Source organism: Saccostrea cucullata, unplaced genomic scaffold (genome assembly GCF_032062105.1).
Source record: "Saccostrea cucullata isolate Sc308-1 unplaced genomic scaffold, CSIRO_AGI_Scuc_v1 ctg318, whole genome shotgun sequence".
In the NCBI taxonomy this organism is placed as follows: domain Eukaryota; kingdom Metazoa; phylum Mollusca; class Bivalvia; order Ostreida; family Ostreidae; genus Saccostrea; species Saccostrea cuccullata.
This window is the reverse complement of record NW_026929462.1, coordinates 350,767-370,801: the sequence shown is the minus strand read 5'-3', so window position 1 is coordinate 370,801 and position 20,035 is coordinate 350,767. Positions and strand designations below refer to the sequence as shown.

At 33.1% G+C, this 20,035-nt stretch overlaps 1 protein-coding gene and 1 long non-coding RNA gene across 3 annotated transcripts in view; one reads left to right on the top strand and one right to left on the bottom strand.

Annotated features, from left to right (window-relative positions):
- Positions 1-20,035, top strand: part of LOC134280941 (uncharacterized) — a 41,869-nt gene that overhangs the window by 1,829 nt on the left and 20,005 nt on the right. The window contains exon 3 of the long non-coding RNA XR_009994995.1: positions 2,527-2,614. This is a non-coding gene — a long non-coding RNA (uncharacterized LOC134280941). The remainder of the gene's footprint in view (positions 1-2,526; positions 2,615-20,035) is intronic.
- LOC134280940 (uncharacterized) overlaps positions 5,402-20,035 on the bottom strand; it is a 28,537-nt gene continuing 13,903 nt past the window's right edge. The window contains exons 1-3 of one of the 2 annotated variants that reach the window (XM_062763391.1): positions 9,727-10,463; positions 5,922-6,069; positions 5,402-5,645 (exon numbers count right to left, since the gene is read on the bottom strand). In XM_062763391.1, the coding sequence (XP_062619375.1) occupies positions 5,960-6,069; positions 9,727-10,204 (588 nt within the window). In that variant the 5' untranslated portion in view covers positions 10,205-10,463 and the 3' untranslated portion in view covers positions 5,402-5,645; positions 5,922-5,959. Of the gene's footprint in view, positions 5,646-5,921; positions 6,070-9,726; positions 10,464-20,035 lie in introns of those variants that run through there. The other variant, XR_009994994.1, reaches the window with a different exon arrangement.

Below are 20,035 nucleotides of genomic sequence, written 5' to 3'. Positions count from 1 at the left end.
TAATAATTTGAAGAAGGTATATATTAGCTTACCACTTGACTTACACTGACAGACACATTGTTGATGTATTATCAATAAATAATTACACAAAATATTCATACTAAAATATACACTACAAATATTCATATGTACAATCATGTTATCTGCGTTCGCTGGAAATAAGATTCACCACTCAGTCTCTCATGTATTTGGATGATTATTTTTTACTTGCGACGATAATATAATAAAAACACCCAAACACAACACAACAAAACTGAAACAAAACAATACAAGAGGCCCTTGGGCCTTATATGACACCTGAGCATCGTGCAACAACTTTCAAATAATTGAATTTGGTTAACGTTTTAAGCTAGATGATATGGCATTCACAACTTTGAAAGAGGCACCATTGCTCATCATACATGTAACTATACACGTAGCAATTGCTTAGTTTTGTTACAAAGATTTAATGTATTTTCACATTAAAATAAATCAATAGAGCCCCGCCCTAACACTGGTAGAGGCACTCTTACTTATCATAACTACGTACTTAGTTTATTTAATACCCAGAAGCAAAGTAGAAGATTCTCAAAGAATTAATGCATTTTCATTATATAATCAATAGAGCCCCGCCCTAACACCAGAAACACTGACCCAGAGGCCATAAAATTCACACAACTTTGGTAGAGGCTCTTTGCTTATCATATCTACGTACTTAGTTAGTTTACCTAATACCCAGAAGGAGAGAAGAGGATTTTTAAAGAATTAATGCATTTTCACTATAAAATCAAAAGAGCCCCGCTCTAACACCAGAAACCATGACCTTGGGGCAAAAAAAATTACAATTTTTGTAGAGGCACTCTTGCTTATTATAACTATGTACTTAGTTGGTTAATTTAATACCCAGAATCAGATAAGAAGTTTTTTGAGAATTAATGCATTTTCACTATATAATCAATAGAGCCAGGACGAAATACCAGAATCCCTGACCCTAGGGTCATAAAATTTACAATTTTTGTAGAATCTCTCTTGCTCATCATAACTATGTACTTAGTTGGTTCATTTGATAACCAGGAGCAGAGAAGAAGATTTTCATAGAATTAACGCATTTTCACTGTATAATCTATATAGCTCCGCTCTAGCACTAAAACCTATGACCCTGCGGCCATGAATTTCACAATTTTGGTAGAGGACTCAATGCTCATTATAATCATGCCAACAGTTTGACTACGTGATACACAGGAGAAAATATGTTTTAAAGATTGCACTAATTTTAGTGGTTTTGGCCCCACCCCTCAGGCCCCAGGGGTGCAGGGACCATTAAATTCAAATATTTTGTTCTCCTTCACCCACAGATGCATTATGCCAAAATTGGCTGAAATTGGTTGAGGGGTTGTAGAGAAGAAGCTGAAAATGTTCAAATGTTTACACACGACGCATGACGCACGACACACGACGACAGACGAAAACAGATAGCAATAGGTCACCTGAGTTTACTCAGGTGACCTAATTAAAATGAGGGAAGCATATTCACTTCATAAAAGAAGATCTTTGTAATTTTTCACCTCCCTTCTCGCCACTAAAATATGTGTTTCGGAAATTGAAACTTATGATGGATACAGACAACCCTCTTGATCTTATGTGCAAACCTGGAAAATAATGATTCCTTTGAGATAGTCAAGTAAAATTAAGAAAATGGTAAACGGATAATTCTTTCATATGTGATGGAAATATTGACATAAATGAGAAAAGCTCAATTATCGTAGTAACAAATAATCACAAGGAAAAACACTTTTTAGTCCAAGCGCTTAATTAAGTTGTGTGTATTATTAATTACATGCTGTGGAAATGCCAAGAATAAATTAAAAAAATAAAATTAAAAAAAAATAAATTAAAAATAAAAGACGATTTCACATTTTTGAACTGTGGAATGACCGATTGAACCAAGTCTTCAAATATTTACCAATAATATGTTAATAGATAAGATACAAGGAAACGTGTTAATTTTTTTTAAATATCAATAAATACATGTAGATGAATGAATGAACTTTAAGAATAACTAGAGGTACTGTGAGCAATGAACTCACTAAATGATACCCTCAGCCTCCCATATGAATATAATGGCAGTGTTCATCTTTTGCTCTAGAAAATCAAAAATATATGTAAGATAAAAAAGTAAAATAGCAGGTGCACAATGGTAATATGTAATTAAGAATCTGTGAAAGGTTAATTAAATTTCCTTCAGTGGTATGAGAGGAGTTGCAGACAAGAGATGGGTACCCCAAAGCGTAACAACGGACGGACGGACGGAAATACCGATTACTATTAAGTTTTTGATTATATGTTAAATATATGATCAAAATAATATAATAAATTGCATAACATAATCTTTAAATCTCCAAAAAGTATCAACATATGAAACTTGTAATTGTTCTCCAGAAATTGCTTTCCGATCTATGTATTTTTCTTTTTTGTGAAATAATTGTTTTTGATTTCATTAAAATATATATTGACACCCACTGATTATTTTTCTCTTCATTTCTTTAGAAAACCATTGGCGTTTATTCGTTCTAGGCATGTTACCTACACAGAATTCTTGATCAGTGCCTGTTCCATCAATGAAACTTACTATGATGTACGTACCAATCATGCAAAAAATTATCTTTTTTTCTTAATTTAAATGTGAATATTAAAAATAAATTGACTTTCTTTGATTGTGTTTAGGTGAATTAACGTCACAGCTATTGCAAAAAATATTGTTTGGTTGTATTTTTTTTAGCAAAAGGTGCGACATTCATTCCCGTTCTAACAATAAAGGAGAGTATATGATTGTTTAAATAATGTTAAGTTAAAAAAAAAAACAAACATCACTTATCGAGAAATGTTTTATTTTCTGATTCGTATGACTGTTCACACATTATTTTAGCTGCAATAATGTAGCCCTCTCCGATTTTTTTTTTTTGGGGGGGGAGAGGGCTACAACTCCTTAATGTCTATAATGGCGAAGATACGGCAATGGATCACTTCCGCACGGATTTTGGCTCAAATTATCAGTAAACGGCTATTTTATTATTATCTTTTACGTGGAATCCAAATATGTAATTATGCAAAACATAAATCGATCCAAAAATATTCACAAAGACCCATATATCAATTATTTTTCGTGAGTATCAACAGCTTAACTTGAATTTATCCGCCATGTTTACTGACCTTGATGGATTGTATTTTGGGACAGCCAATAAGAATTTAGGTTCTTTAGGAGCGGATCTACTAGAAATTCCCTTATTTTAAGCATAAGTATCGCTGTTTGCGCAAAAATAACACTTGAAATGGTTTTATTTATCGATGTTTTTGTAATATACTATAGCACAATCGTTTATAAACATCGACATTTGCTTTATTTGGTTGTTCCAAATTTCAAGCGAAAGTCTCACTACGTCACGCGTGAACTGTCATGGCTGCTGAATATTGCAGCTGGGAAAGACACAGATTTATTTTACATGGTTTTCGAGTTTAACAGGCTATGTTGTTGACAGTGAATAAAAATTCCGTCTTATAAGAAGTAAGTTTAATGTAAAAATAATTTATTTTGCCTCCAATCACCCGTATCAAAAAAATATATTTGCACCATTACGGAGATGCGATGGAATTGTAGCCCTCTCCAGAAAATATCAGATAAAAAAAAATCGGAGAGGGCTACATTATTGCAGCTAACATTATTTATACAGTGATAAAACAACACTTAAAGTAATAATTTAAAACAAGATTTGTCAAAAACATCGTACTTATTATTTTTAGTCAAACACTTTATTAACAATTTGAAACTCATGTAAAAAAAATATTTTTCCTTGGATTATGCTTTTAATTAGGGTGAATAAAACAGATAAACAATCTATGTATTTTTTTATCTAGAGAACGTCTGAGTAGCTTTTCTGACGGGCTAATGAAGACTATCCAATGAAAAAAACATATCTTCTTCCTTGTCAAAAACAATTGATATTAGAGAACTAGGGTTTTAACGGAAATATCCACTTCTCTGTATCCGGATGTGACTCCCTCAAACATAACTGATGATTATTTCGCATCTTTCCCTCACTTAAAAACCTTTTAACATATTGTGTATTCAAAACATATTTATATTTAAATACTCCATTTTATTATACAGTTAAAGTACATGTATATTATTGAGGGAGTTAGCAAGATTCAGCGTCCTCAGGACCAGGACTATAACCTGACGCGCCTATAAATAGTCCTGGTCGAGGGGTACTGGTCTCTTGCTATTTCCCCCAAAGCTATTATCTGCCTTAACTATAGTGTTTTTGTTAAGGCAGCCACACCCGTTAAGTACATGTGCTCCTTGTTATGATCCAGAAAAGAATACATACGTATCTTTGTATTTATAAGAAGCAGAATGTGTGCCAAATCTTATGCGTAATAAGGAGTAAATACTTGTTAAGGCCTTTAAATCGACATTTAAATACACGAGTTATTGTCTATCAACATATATAATTTTCATTCTTATGTCGAAACGAGATATCCTGGTGAGCTTGGGATAAAAAATACAACAGAGTCTGACACATCTGTTTAATCCTTGGATATATTACTTGAAAAAGACGGTAATGGTAATCGAACAAGCAAACTCTACGATAAACCTTATTACTTTTACTTTTCTATCGTAACTTCCCTTACCTATGCAGCAATATACTTTCAACACATACATACGGAGCGAAAGTATTTCAGTTGATTCTATATGCAAGAGCTTGCTGTAAAGGTATAACAAATGTGCAAAACATGGTAAATTATTGCCAACAAGTTAATGAAACAAGAATATCAGCTGTCTCCTTTAAAGCCATCTTTTCGTTAGTTCTATGGTCGATACAATGATTTGTCAACAAATACAATTATCACATGCTGTCAAATGCTGACTGATAGTTTTCATGCTTATTGTTGGTCCATTATATACCGAATTGGCGATGTATTTTGCGTTATTTCCTGATCATGACAAGGAGCACACGTTGTGCTTCTATTTTGTGGACTAATTTATGGACTTTGGTATTGAAAACTGTTCATTATCTCCATATCTTTCTTACACTTAATCACCTTTTAACGTGGTTACCAAGTCTGTTGTGTGTAAAAGACGACCTTTTAAAGCTGATTGAGAGGGTGATATTAATATAATCTTTATTCGTCCTATAAAAACGGAACTTTTTATATCTCTTGCGTATTTACTTTTTTAAAATTTAAAAATCACCTAGGCCTTTAACCCTCAGACTGAATAATTTCTCAAATAGCTGAATACAATGATTATATTTATTTTTTGTACATAATATAATATAATCATATTTGAAAAAAAATCAATGTAAATTTTTGTCGTTCCATTATATAAAAAAAACAACACACTATTTTTACATGAAAAGGCGATCTGTATTAATTGTATGGAATATGGAAGTAACTGGTATATTGAATTGATTACATGTAATTGTATATCATACTTCCTCCTGAAAAGTAAAAATATTTTCCAATTCGTCGTCGTTCTCATCATTTGCGAGAAAATCATATTTCGTAGCAAATTTTCTTACACAAATGTCGTCCTTTTCTGACTGTATTTAGTAGACTTTGTGGATCAATATCTTATGTGATAAAAGTGAACATGCTCGCTGCGATGACTGAAATAAAAACCTCAATTTCGGTATTAAACAGAAATAAAATAATAAATTGTTCATTTTAAATCGAATCTTAAGGGAAATGTTTTCGTTTTTTTTGTTTAATCAATAACAAACTGATCATACATAACAATCGATCGAGCCAAGCATCCGATGACGTTGCTTCAATTCAAAAATAGCAATCACTTGACTAGAGTTTTAATAAACAAATCCTTAAAAGAATTATCTTGTTTTAGTACCTTGTTATAACATGTAAATGGGTGATTATACGATACATACTTTTTACGTCTCATGGCCCGTGAAACTTAGGAGACCTCTCAATCAAGTAATGAATTAAGTTGAAAGACAGCAGAAGCATAATGCTCTTTTCGAAAGGAAATGAGTGCATCTTTCCAGTCATTCTTCCACTCATCAATAGAGTGAAATTCTGTAAGAATAAAAAAGATTTATTGATGTCATCCTCTTCCCATTAATTCTCTTTTATGTTTTTGAGACAGAACTCCCTCTTGGAGTAGACCCTTTTCGGTTAATACTCTTTTCTTACATCATAAATGTAAGTCTAAAAAATAACACATGATTAATATTCAGATGTTAAGTAATTCAACTCTTGACTTGACTAAAGTGTAACCAGCCAGAAAGTTTATGAAAACATTATTATCATAGTAAACTACATGTAAGTTACCGAATGAGCCATTTTCTGCTAAATATCATTTAAGATGCATAGACTGTAAAATATTTTAAGCACTGCATTTATCTGACATCTGTTATTCTGCATTTCAAATATAATTGTATTTTTTCTTTTTTAAGTAGAAGTTGGGATAGGAGATTGGGTGATTATAAATTGTACTGATTATTTATATGTTCTGTTTATAATCATTAAGAATTTGATTTCAAACTACTGACAGTCCTTTTTTTCTGTTGCTCTCCGCACGACTATGACTATTGATGGTCATTAAATGACATCAATGCAAGTGCCTGCGTATTTCTTTAAAAACAAAACGCACAGACAAGACAGGATATGATAAACGTGATGACTTAAACTTTTCTATCGCCAACTTCCCTTACTTATGCAGCAATATACCTTCATCACATGCATATGATTGATTGATTTCATTTAACGCCAAGTCGGCAATATTTCAGTCATATTTTGGCGGGCCACATGCATATGCATACTGAGTGTATATATCTCAGATGATTCGATATGCAAGGGCTTTCTCTACGAACAATTTCTAAAACGAGGTAAATTATTGACAAGCAACTTGATGAAACAAGAATATCAGCCTTCTCATTTAAAGTCATCATTTCGTTTTATGGTCGATACCATGGCCTTGTCAGCAAATACAGTTTAGCATTCATTGAGTCAAAAGCTGACGTACGTTTTTCATACTGATAATTAGTCCATAATTAACACTTGACGACGGATTTTCCCGTTATTTCCTGATCATGATAAAAAGTAGAACACGGTGGGTCTGACCAGTAAGCAGGGGAAGCTCACTCCCCCATGGCACCTGATCCCAACTCTGATGTTTTGGAGGTCCGCGTTTGCTATGTTCTTCTTTTGTTTTGTTTATGGAATTTGAGATTGAATACTACTTGTAATCTCCATATCCTTCTACCTATACTCAGCACTTAAGGCCATCGAACAGTGTGGGTTCTTTAAGGTGCCAACGCCTAACGTTACACAGAACCTATGTTTTTAAGGTCAAATCCAAAAGACCCGTGACTTTTACTACTGATGCCGAGCGTTTAGCTAAAGAACAGGAACTACCTATGTTTACGCGGCGCCACGAACAAGAATTGAACCAGTTACTCCCGATCAGGAAGCCAACGCTCTACACCAAGGTTACCGTGACCAGGAAAACATACATGTAGGAAAAATCTCTAGAAATGTCTTTGTCAAGAGCGGCAAAGCTATGTTTAGTCATGAAAGCAGTCCCTAGTAATGTAGAGTCAAGTTACTTCCAATTCTTCTGGGAGCAGGGTGGGCCACGATGGGGTCTGAATGTTTAACATAAAAATACATAGAAAAACGCTTTACAAATGATATCATCTTCTGAAAAACAGGAAAGCCCTAATTATTCATAATTGTAAGTAAGTATCCCCTGGTAGTGAAGATTCATGTTTGTTCAAATTGTGACCTTTTTGGTTAAGGTGGGGACACAATGGGGTATTAACATTTAACAAAGCAATAAATAGAAAAAAACACACTAAAATCTTCTTCCCAAGAACAATTAAGCCAAAGTATTATGACAGCATCATCGGATAGTGTGGATTCAAGCTATTCAAATTATGAAGGATGGGATCATAGAGGTTGAAAAAAGTTCTAAAAGGATATCAAAACAGTCTTTGAAATTCCTCGTCTAGAGAACAGCAAAGCTGTTATTGTTCATATCAATATATGGGAGCATAATTAGGTTGGGTAGAATCAAGTTTGTTAAAAAAGGACCCCGGGGTAGAGTAGGGTTACAATGGGTGATCAAGGTTTTATGTAGGAATACATAGAAGAGAAATCGCTAAAATTCTTGACAAAAACAATAAAGCCATGATTGATCGTCATTACAGAAGCGTAAAAAGTATAGATATAAGATTATTAAATTTAAACCCTCCCTCTTTAACCCACATTTATATATAAACTTACTCAACTTAGTTTTGCTTTTTGTGGTTCAGTTGCTCAGGTTAGCAATGTGGCCCATGGGCCTCTTGTTACTTTGCATTACTTCTTTAGTCAGAAAAAGTCAATGTATTCCATTTTAAACACAAATTGTGTTAAATACATATCTGCACCAAAATGAATTTCCAATTTTGTTTCTATGGACAAAGTAATTTTGAAAAACATATTTTCAAAAATATTTGATTGATTTGAAGTACCGTAACCAGTGCATCTGTTTGATGGCTGAGCCTCTTGTAAAAATGAGAAAGAAACAATAAAAAATGTATTTTCATTTTGTAATGATATTTTGTCATTATAGTTTTAGACAACATAAGACCCTTAAATGTGCTACATATAATCATTTCAGAATCTAAACGAACCTTTTCCGTGCAATTAGCTTTCTGTGCAGTTAAGAAAAGCACCGTGACCAAAACTAAGCGCATCATTCAGAAAACGAACCATACCATTTTAATGAGTATGTAAACCACTACCCCAATTAAGGGCAGATGACACAAAAAAGACAATAGGAAAATTCAAAGGGTTTTCTGTGTTTAGGACCTCTTTAATAGAACTTTTCAACTGTTAAAAAAATAAAATTTAATGGATCAACATTTATTATGATATACTGTATGTTGCAATATTTATTTAATTACTCTAGTATAAGGAATGTACTCCTAACTAATAATAAAAACTAGACATACAGTGGGGTGAAAGCCATGAAACGACATGGGGATTTTCAAAAATGTATCTCTTCGCTGGGATTGAAAAATCTGTTTTATACATGAAGGATATGGAGATAACAAAAAACATTCAATTTCAAAGTCAATGAAAAATACAAACACGTACCTCCAAAACATTAGAGGTGGGATTCGGTGCCATGGAGAAGTGAGCATCCCTTGCCGACCGGTCACGCCCTCCGTTTACTCCTTGTCATGATCAGGAAATAACGGAAAAAATCATACGGTTCATTTTATTAGATTGACATGGCAAACACATAAATAAATTTCCATCACATTGGATAAAACTAGTCAAACCCACATTCTTTAATGATATGAAAAATTGAGTGATCACCGTAAAAAAAAATCTGTTAAAATGTATGTATGTATGTGAAAAAATAGAATTGTTAGTTGTTTTAATAAAAAATGGCGATGAATACTTTAAATTATTCAATAGTAATAACTTTTAAGGTTTGCTGAAATTTTCTTTTTTCCCCAATTTTTTTTTTATTTCTTTAAAAATGACGCTTTGACATCAATTCGGTTATTCTCGAGTTGAAGAGTGCATCCTGAAAATCATGTAGTTATGATAAATGAGTATATCGATGATGCAATGTAACATATGATACATTAATATCTGACCAAACTGTTTGTTTACGTGATCTCGAAAAACTTGCGCATTAAAAAAGCATCAAATTTAAGTGAATGTACAAATTACCTTTTAGGCAGTCCTTTCTACATATGTATCGATATTCTTTTATCGTATTATGCGATGATCCAAGCAAGAGAAGGTTATTTTTGTCATCATAACCCAAGCAGTATGGTATATTTATTCCATGCTGTTGTGTTAGTATCAGCGAAAGGAAATTACCATCCACGTCAACCAAATGAACTGTGTGGCTCCCTGCATCACAGACCAAAATATTTGAGAGTGGGTCTGTGCAGATTCCACATGGAAGTAGTCGATGTCTTGAGGTAGGTCCTCTGTAGGAGAAGCGATGTTTACCCGAACGTTCTGTCACTACCACACCATGGTGCCAGTCAGACACAATAACATCTCGATTGCGATTCTCCGTGATGTATCTAGGTACGCTATACAGGTCTTGACCTGTGTTGTCGTGCTGCATAGTCTGTATGTGATGTCCTTTGTCGCTGTACAATACTACCCTGCCTTTTTTAGTTTCAATGTTACGCATCCCAACCAATAGATCTCCATTTAATGGGGAGCAGTAGACACAGAACGGTTCCCATGGCCTTTTTTTCTCTATCAGCGTAGACGTTTGTCTTAAATCTCTCGATAGCTTGTAAATGTTATAAAACTTGCCTATGAAAATAAGTTCATCGTTAATATTCAATGTGTGTTCTCCTCTATAACATTGATGTTTTCCAACAATTTCATGATCTGACTCACCGTACCGATTAGTATAATAGAGATTGCCCTGAGGAGTACTGATCCAAATACTGCCTTTTTGCAAGAGTGAAAAATGTATCACGCCGGAATTAACTACCATGAAAGAGTCATGAAACACAGCTGTAGACATAGGTTTTAATGTACTTTCAATTCTTACATGCCTTTTTCCTGTTTCTGAAATTTGAATTTGACTCAGTAGCATGATAACATCTTCCTTGTTTTCTTCATTCATGACCAGGGCGTGTCGTGTTATATTAGGAGTTTCCTTTATCTTAGGGACGCCACTTCTCCTCAGGAAAAAGAACAACTTTACTGGTCTGTTTACCAAGATTTCAATTTTTTGTTCATATTTAACTATGCTGGAAAGTTGATCAAAAATGTTTCTTTTCTGTTGTTTTAAACTTTGAATGAAACGTTTGTGTCTCACTTCAACACCACATATCAAAGTGTCAAGAAGCTCCTTTATCCTATGGGCTTTCTTAGATATCTCTAATTTGTGATCGTAAATTTGTCTGTGACATCTTGTTAAGTCTGATTTGATTTCGTCGAGGAGAAAACAGTTGTTATACAGTATTTCACCTCTAATTTTGCAAATTATTTTTCTGTGTTGTTTTCGGCCTGTTTCATATGCAGTTCTAATTTCCACTATGTTATGTTTTCTGTGTCTTATCCATTTGAGAAAGGAAGGAAATATTTTTGGTTTTCTGTGCTCTTTACATAAAACACACGCGGGAACTCCACAGGAGATACAGAATGTTTCAAACATTGTTTCTGGATGCTTGAAACATGGTTCTTGTTTATATTTCTTACATCTAAAAATCATTTCTTTACGTTTCGTATCATACTCAAAAACGTTTGAGTGTCTTTCACGGTAAATCTCAATATCATGAAATTTGGTTTCTAAATTGAAAGCATGTCTATCTTTACACTTTACACACAATTCTTTTCCACAACAGTAGAATTCTACGTCATTATGACATTCTGAACACAGTCGTACATTACATTGTGTCGTTAAGTTTTTATCCCCATTTCGAGTGGTAAAGAACACCACTTTGTGATATTTATAACACGTGTTTCTAGAATGTTTTTCATTACAATATACACACAGATAATGTTTACACGTGTAGCAGTAAAATTCTATGCACCCTTGACACTTCGAACACTGCCGCACTTTATACTGCGAGGTGAATCCTATCTTCTCCATGTTGTCAAAATTCTATATCATCAGGAAATGAACACTGAAAGGGGACAATTCAATTTGAATTCTGCATTTAATTTTAAATTCCCGATTTTTATATCAGTAGTTATTTAAAAATATACTGTAGAAATTTTAATAAACATCATTTATATTCATATTATTTACTGATTTGCCAATAATACCAAGGAATGCTTAAATAAAATTCCTCATCTCTCATAATTATTTAATGTCTCTTTTAGGTGGAATACCACACCCTTTTTTTTATTTTATACATCTTTGAATCACCCTATACAATGGTTTCAGCATTGAAAGGCCAATGTAAGCTCTTAATCATTTTGATATTTAATTTTGCACGTTTTCAAAGAAAATGTTTAAAACGTATTCATATCCAACTAAGATGTTTTCAAGTTAAAAGTGTGCAGTAAATGAATGCAAGATATGAATTTGAAATAAAATATGTAAAGAAAGGCTTGACTGTTATATATGTGTTTTTAAAATTATTTGTGAATATAAAACACATTATTTTTTAATATTTTCAAACCTAGTTAAACACAATGAAACTATTCACAACTGAGAAGAACATGTTTGTCAATCATGTTTTAAAAAGATGTTGAAGTTAAATTGAGAAAACTTTAGAAAGTCACTATTTTTTTAACCTAACCTGTCAACATTATTTAACTGATCCTGATCAAAATTAACACAAAAAGAATAAGCTATAATTAATTGCCTTTTTCATATATCTACAATATAGAAATTATTTGATTGTCAATGCACAGTGACTGTTATCATTATCGTTGGGATCTGTTTAAGTTTGAACGAGACTGGCAAAACAAATGAATTTCTTTAAAATTTGGCTAATTGGTTTCAATTTCTTGATAAATATGAAAACTGAGTACAGTATAAGTAGAAATTTTAGCAAGAATTTAATTTTGGCATTATTAGCGAGGGCGCTGAGATCGCTAAAATTGAATATCGCTAAAAATTAATTGCGTTTTTTTTTAATAACTTCTTAAATATACAGTTAAAAATCGCTAAAATAACATATCGCTATAAATAAATCGCCAGTTTTTAAGGACAAATCGCTAAATTTGCATCTCGCTAAAATTTCCACTTATACGGTATGATTTTTCCAATTACGACTGATTTTAAGAAGATTTTAACCGAAATTTCAAAAAAATAATATACACAAATTATATGTTTCATTGTCGTATATATTGTTTTTATTTAATTATTTAAATATCTATATGGCGTTTCTTAACATATTTGAATATGTAGTCATGTGATGCATTCATTTACAGATATTTTTTTTTACAAGAAAACATCTGATTTGGATGTAAATAGATTTCTTTTAATTTTCTGTGAAAAAAAAATCAAAGAAAATAAGAGATAATGTCGACTTTTCAATACTTTAACCATTGTTTAAAAACATTTACTCGGAGATCTATGAAATTAAAAAGTTGTTGTGACATTCCTCTTTAAGGACGTTCGATCATGTGCTTTTGAAACGATTTTGGTCTGTGTCACAATTTTCATTTAATTTCACTTTGTTGCTTATGGCGTACCATAATTTCATTCTCACCATATACAGTAGTATAGTGCTGTTAAGACCGGTTTACACGGTAATACAAGTTGTATACAACTCGTCGTATACAACTTTTGTAATATGTTACCTACCTTTACACACGGTAAACAGGTTTATGCTCAATTCTTTGTTATGCGAACAAATAAAACGCCCTAATCATGTTCGATTCAATCGACATAGAAGCATGGGAAGGGGAAAAATTGTTATATTTAAAATTGTATCATCGTCATCATCAACATCAAGTTGATGATGAGTCAATCAAATAAGTCAATCTTGCATACGCTCATCAAGTAATGATAATTAGATTTATCTCTAATATCACACCGTATATAAAAAAAATACTGCGTAATGATGTAAAAGTTTTAAAAACTACGGATCATACTACTTTTAATTTCATAATGTAATTTCCCAGATAGCATGACTATGTTGGGCCAACATTTGTAAAAGGTTGTATGGTTGGCGTTGGGGAAACAACGTTGGGCCAACGTTGGACCAATGTTACCAAGTCAACCTTGTCGACCATGAAGGAATTCCTATGTTTGCCCAACGTTGGTCCAACGTAAGCAACTTCCATTCACTTTAGTTTCCAAGGAAGGAAGGATCCTGGTGTTGGTCGAACGTTGGACCAATGTTTATAATACACCCTTAAAGAAAAGTATATTTACAAGTTGGTAGTAGTATGTTGGCCCAACGTTGGCCCGAAGTTTGTAATATACCCTTAAAGAATGTGTCTTATCAAGTTGGTAATATAATGTTGGCCCAATGTTGGCCCATTGTTTGTAATACACCCTTTAAGAAAGTGCTTTATCAAGTTCAAGTAGTATGTTGGCCCAACGTTGGCCCGATGTTTCTAATACACCCTTAGAGAAAATGTCTTATCAAGTTGATAGTATTATGTTGGCCTAACGTTGGCCCATTGTTAGTAATACACCCTTAAAGAAAATGTCTTATCAAGTTGGTAGTATTATGTTGGCCCAATGTTGGCCCATTGTTTGTAATACACCCTTTAAGAAAGTGCAAAATATCAAGTTCAAGTAGTATGTTGGCCCAACGTTAGCCCGATGTTTCTAATACACCCTTAGAGAAAATGTCTTATCAAGTTGATAGTATTATGTTGGTCCAACGTTGGCCCATTGTTTCTAATACACCCTTAAAGAACGTGTCCTATCAAGTTGGTAGCAGTATGTTGGCTCAACATTGGCACAATGTTTGTAATACAAACGTGTTATTTTGTTTAGGTGTTTAAAAGATGGGATATTTATATAGGGCCAACGTAGGCCCAATTATTATACTGCCAATTAATTGATGGTGTCAAGCATAAACACAATTCAAAAAATAGAATAAAACACTCTTTGGTGCTGTGATCACCTAAGTGCAAAGTTAAAATGTTGAAAATATCATATCTAAACAAGAGCAGTCATCCAATGATAAGCATAGACATAGAAAGTATGTTCAGAATGTGCCAACGTTGTCCCAACGTAAAGCTCAGCAGCTAATTATAAAATTGTATATTTATATTTATTTGTAATAAACCAGATAGCCGAACATCGTTGGCCCAATCTTACATTATGGTTGTATTATCTATGTTGGGTTACCTTCATTGGGCCAACAATGGCCCAACATGGATTATCAATAGCTGGTTATGTATAATGGTGCGCTAATGTTGGGCTAACTGTTCGCATTATATCATAAAATTATTATCATGAGAGAAAATATTTGTTTGGGGATTGGCATCGGCCTAACGTTGGCCCAATATACCATGAATCTGACTGAGCATCATGGGTAGACAACAACCGGGCTACTTGTAATATCCGCGCCATTTTTTATCTGACACGAGCGAGCGTAATGAGACTGATACCTTGCATATCTGCATCCATTTTGTAAGTATTTATAATATGTTTGCCTCGGCACAGCTGAATTAATGTTTAGTTTTTAAACGATATCATGTACAAATCTGCGCAAAGCAGACACGGGGAAGTGCAGAGGCCAGGTGCTGTTGGGTCAACACTGTCCCAGACAGCATGCTAACATTGGGCCAACATTGGGCCAATGTAATCGGTTACATCGGGTCAATGTTGGCAAATGACATTGACCCAATTTAAGTTTGCTCATCGGCCCAATGTTGGCCCGATGTGTTGGGCCAACGTTGGCTCAGTGTAGAGTGTTATTTCTACAGATATTGGCCCAACGTCGCGCCAACATTGGCCAAATAAATGCGACATTGTTTGACCAACATCAATAGGAACATTGGGCCGATGTTGGCAAATGACGTTGGTCCAGTGTCATTTTGCTCCTTGGCCCAAAGTTGGCCCGATATTTTGGACCAACATTGGGCCAATGTGTATAAGCATTTAATTGTTACAAATCTGTATACTAGTATTAACAAATCTGATCGTCTCTACAATAAAAAATAAATCTACAACTAATCCTACTTGAAAGTACAAGCTAGCTAAAATGAATTTACAAGGCTTGTTAAAATTCTTATAATTTATCAAAACAAAATAAATTATCAGTGATTAAATGTTTTGTTTTTATACAAGAAAAATAAAATATAAAATATAAAATGTGTTTTGGTACAGTTAAAACAATAAATAATTTGCCCCTTATTTAGATTGAAATGTGTGACTAGTAAAATACATTTCCGAAGTCTACCACTTAATTTACTTATATACACTTAACGTTGGGCACATGATCAAACTTTTTGAAAATGTTGAATTTGTTGAAGTTAAAACTAAATTTATTTAGTACTAAACATAAATTGGGTTCTTTCAATCAAAATTTGTTCAGTGTAACGACTTTTCTATACATGTATTTTATATGGGGCAACATTGAATCAAAATCGTTGTGATGATGATGATCAAGCGTAGAAATGTTATGCATAAATGCCTTCATCGCGCAAGCTAATCACTTAATCACACAATGAAACAAAAAAGACGGTTATTCCTTAATTGATAGCTTAAACATATAGTGATATACTTGTAAATTTAATCGTATGTTTACTCTTTACTGAGAAAAGTAACAAATGTATTAAGCACCAAATACTACAATTTTAGTGCTACTGGAGATTCTAAAAAGACATTGAGAACACAATCAAAGAATGGCTAAGGTATGCCAAGGGCAGGGATGGGAGAGGAAGAAATGGACAGAGAAGAAAAGAAGGGGGAGGAGGAGACTCGGGAGACAGAAGAGGAGACTTAAGAGAGGGATCAGATGGAAAGTGGCAGTGCCTAGCTTTTTTCTGTTATATACTGTGACAAACCTGTAGTTCTACCCTTTTCTGTGTCTGTTTGTCGGTTACAAACACGATGCAGATGCCAGAACATTTTTTTGTGTAAGTAAACAAAATGACGGGATTCATTTTAGTATTATTTTAAGATTAGGGGGGCTTTGTTTATTTGTTGGACCTGCTTATTGATACCAGCAATTTACTGAACTTGTGCATAAATTTACATCAGAGAGGGAGTATACAGTCATGTAACCCTATGTGTCGCTTGAAGCTAGCATAAACTTTTATTTCTTTATTAATGTTTTCTTCATACACTGAGCAATAAAATACTAGTATATTATAATTTAATGTTATATTTTGATTTCTTTTTCCTCAGTTTTTTTTTTAATTAATCTATGAGATATATATTGAGAATATGTATTAAACTATTAATCTAATATATATAGATAATATTAAAGGGCCTTTACCATTAAACTGTACTACAAAACTAGTATAACCTTAATATATGTATTTGTTTGTCAATTTTGAGGACGAATGGTCAACCAGTGAAGAGCAAATGAGTTGTCATGATGGAGAGCCAATAAGATACAAACCAACGTTGGCCCAAAAATGATGTTTGCCTAATATTGAAAGAATAAGTGGCCCAACAATGGCTCAATAATATCCGTTCGTTGGTCCAGCAATAAGCCAACAAGTTGGTCTGATTAAGGGCCGATGAGCAAATTACCGTTGGCCCAACATTAATTGCTTACAATGGCCCAAATGTACAAAAATGACGTTTGCCCAACATTGAAAAAATACATTGGTCCGACAGTGGCCCAATATTATCTGTTACATTGGCCCAACAATAAGCCAACAAGTTGGTTTGATTAAGGGCCGATGAGCAAATTACCGTTGGACCAACATTAACTGCTTACAATGGCCCGATTGTACAAAAATGACGTTTGCCCAATATTGAAATAATACATTGGCCCAACAGTGGCCCAATATTAACTGTTACATTGGCCCAACAATAAGCCAACAAGTTGGTTTGATTAAGGGCCGATGAGCAAATTACCGATGGCCCAATGTTGAATACAAACGGTGGCCCAACATAAGGAGCATTGTTGGCCCAACAAAGGTCCAATAACATCCTGCTATCTGGGTTGTCATACTAAAAAATTCATACTGTTTGTTAAAATAAAAAAAAACAAAAACAATGATTAATAAATAGTGACATCCATATTAATTCGAAACAAACAGAAATATAATATTTGTCTCTGGAATTTCGGACAGATTCATTTTAATATTTGCGCACAACTACATGCATAATTTAAACTTGTATTATAATATAAATACCAGAGAAAAAAGACTGGACCGAGGGGGTTTGATACTTTATCCAGTTATATTTCCTTTTCTAATAAACGTGAACATTGTAATAATAAATTTTCCATGCACAAATACCACACTAAAATATGAATTTGATTAATCAATTTACTTTCTGTATTTATAAAGATATAGTACATGTAATATACAACACACCACTAGAATATTTTTATTATTCTTTTTTTATTTCTCAAAGTAGAGTTTACCGTGCTTGATTCCATGCGTGGACAATTCTATATTAATGTTTTTTTTACATGTGCGTTAATACCCCCCCCCCCCCAAAAAAAAAAAATCAAAAAAATTGGGAGAAAATAAAATTATTTCTGTGCTTGCAGATTAAAATCAACACCGTCATTATATTTGCGATCATTTTCATTTAAAATACCGGTTATTCTGTGAGATAAAATAATTTTGTTTGAGACTGGTATACACCAGTCTGAATATTTCTGAGAATAAATTCCAGACTAGAGAAAAAAAAATCTCAGATTTGAGGAAAAAACTCAAAAGACTAGTTTGAGTTTGAGAAAATATATACCAACATGTAATGCAATATATCAAACACTTTGAGAGAAATTTACTTGAAAGTGTTTTGAAGCATTCTTGCACAAATTACAGATTTACTCCATGCATAACATATTTATTCTCAAAGAAAGATTTGTGAAAATAGTTTGATATTTCGAAGATTTGAATTGTGACCAATGCATTTTGAACATTATATTGTACAGATATTTCTGTCCCCTTTATTGCAATATGATGCCTTTCAAAATTCCCTTATTCATGTAGCTATACTCTTTAGAAAATCTTATCACATGCATATATTATAAAATACAGTGGACCCTCAGATATCCGGACGCCAGATATCCGGATGTTTCAGTATCTGGACGATCTTTCAACGGAACGAAATATTTAAATGTTATTTTGTCTTATTTAAGTGGTGATTCAGATATCCAGATGCTTTACATATCCGGACATATTGACTGGGAACCAATGCGTCCGGATAAATGAGGGTCCACTGTAATGTATTAAATTTTCTTAAATTGTTTTTGAAAAGAACGATACATTGCATCTTATGAAATGGTCAGTGAAGCATAAATAGATTACACAAATCCTAGGCCAGTGATTGGCCAGAGAAAAAAAAAGTCTCATACAACTTGCTGTAAAGAATAGAGAGAAGTTCTCTTCGAACGCGTGGAATATATGACTTCGGGGAGGTTTAAATGCCGTGTAATAGCGCCGTACACACGGTAACATTTAAGAAATAAACAACGTTATTCAGTGAACATGGCGTTATGAATAGCAATTGCTCTGCTGGCATATTCCATGATGCGCGCTAGCGCATCATGGAAAATATGCCAGCAGAGCAGTTGCTATTCATTATGCCATGTTCACTGAATAATCGTTGTTTATTACTTATATTTGCATACTTAAATTTTTAAAAAGAATATCAGAGGAAATCCTGACTTACATAAGGACGTAGCTTCTTGTCTTCAGTTATGAAAAACATACGTCTTTAAATTCAGTAAACCTGATCAATGGTCCTTTTCTCTAATAAATCACAAACAATTTATAAAGTATTCAAACACTTATCTGGATAAAAGCAGCTCCGTCATCACATTCTCTTAATTTTTGTTTTGATGCAGTTGTGACGTCATCGATCAAGTTATTGAAACCCTCTGACAAAAATCAATAATTTAACATTATGATGAAAGATGAAAATGCTTTTATAATGATTATTATTCCAGAATGCTTTTCTATGATTTTTTTTTTTAGCTTTTCATATTTATTTTTAATAGTTGAAATCATTTTTGATATACTAGTTAATAAAGAAATTTCCTCTTTCTGAGTGTTATAACCCGAGTGTGAAGAGTTATCTTTCTTTGTACAAATATATATAATATGAAAAAATAAAAATGTGGCAGTTATCTACAATTTTAAAAAGTTTTATTTTACAATTAAATACACTGACTAAAATTAAATTTTTAAAGATATAAATCAGCAATTTTAAATAGTCTGAATTTCTTTTTTCTTAAAAATATTATTATAAACTTATTTTTAGTGCTTTTACGAAACAATTCATATATATACTTCTCAACATGGTATATTTGTGTAGTAGAAATTGTTCTAAACAAGTGAGCTGGAGCAATTGCACACATAGCAGAAGCAGTTGCGTCTATAGTGCTATGAACGCAGTTGATGACTACAAGTTCATAGTGGGAGAGAGCAATAGATATGCAAATATTTTGCT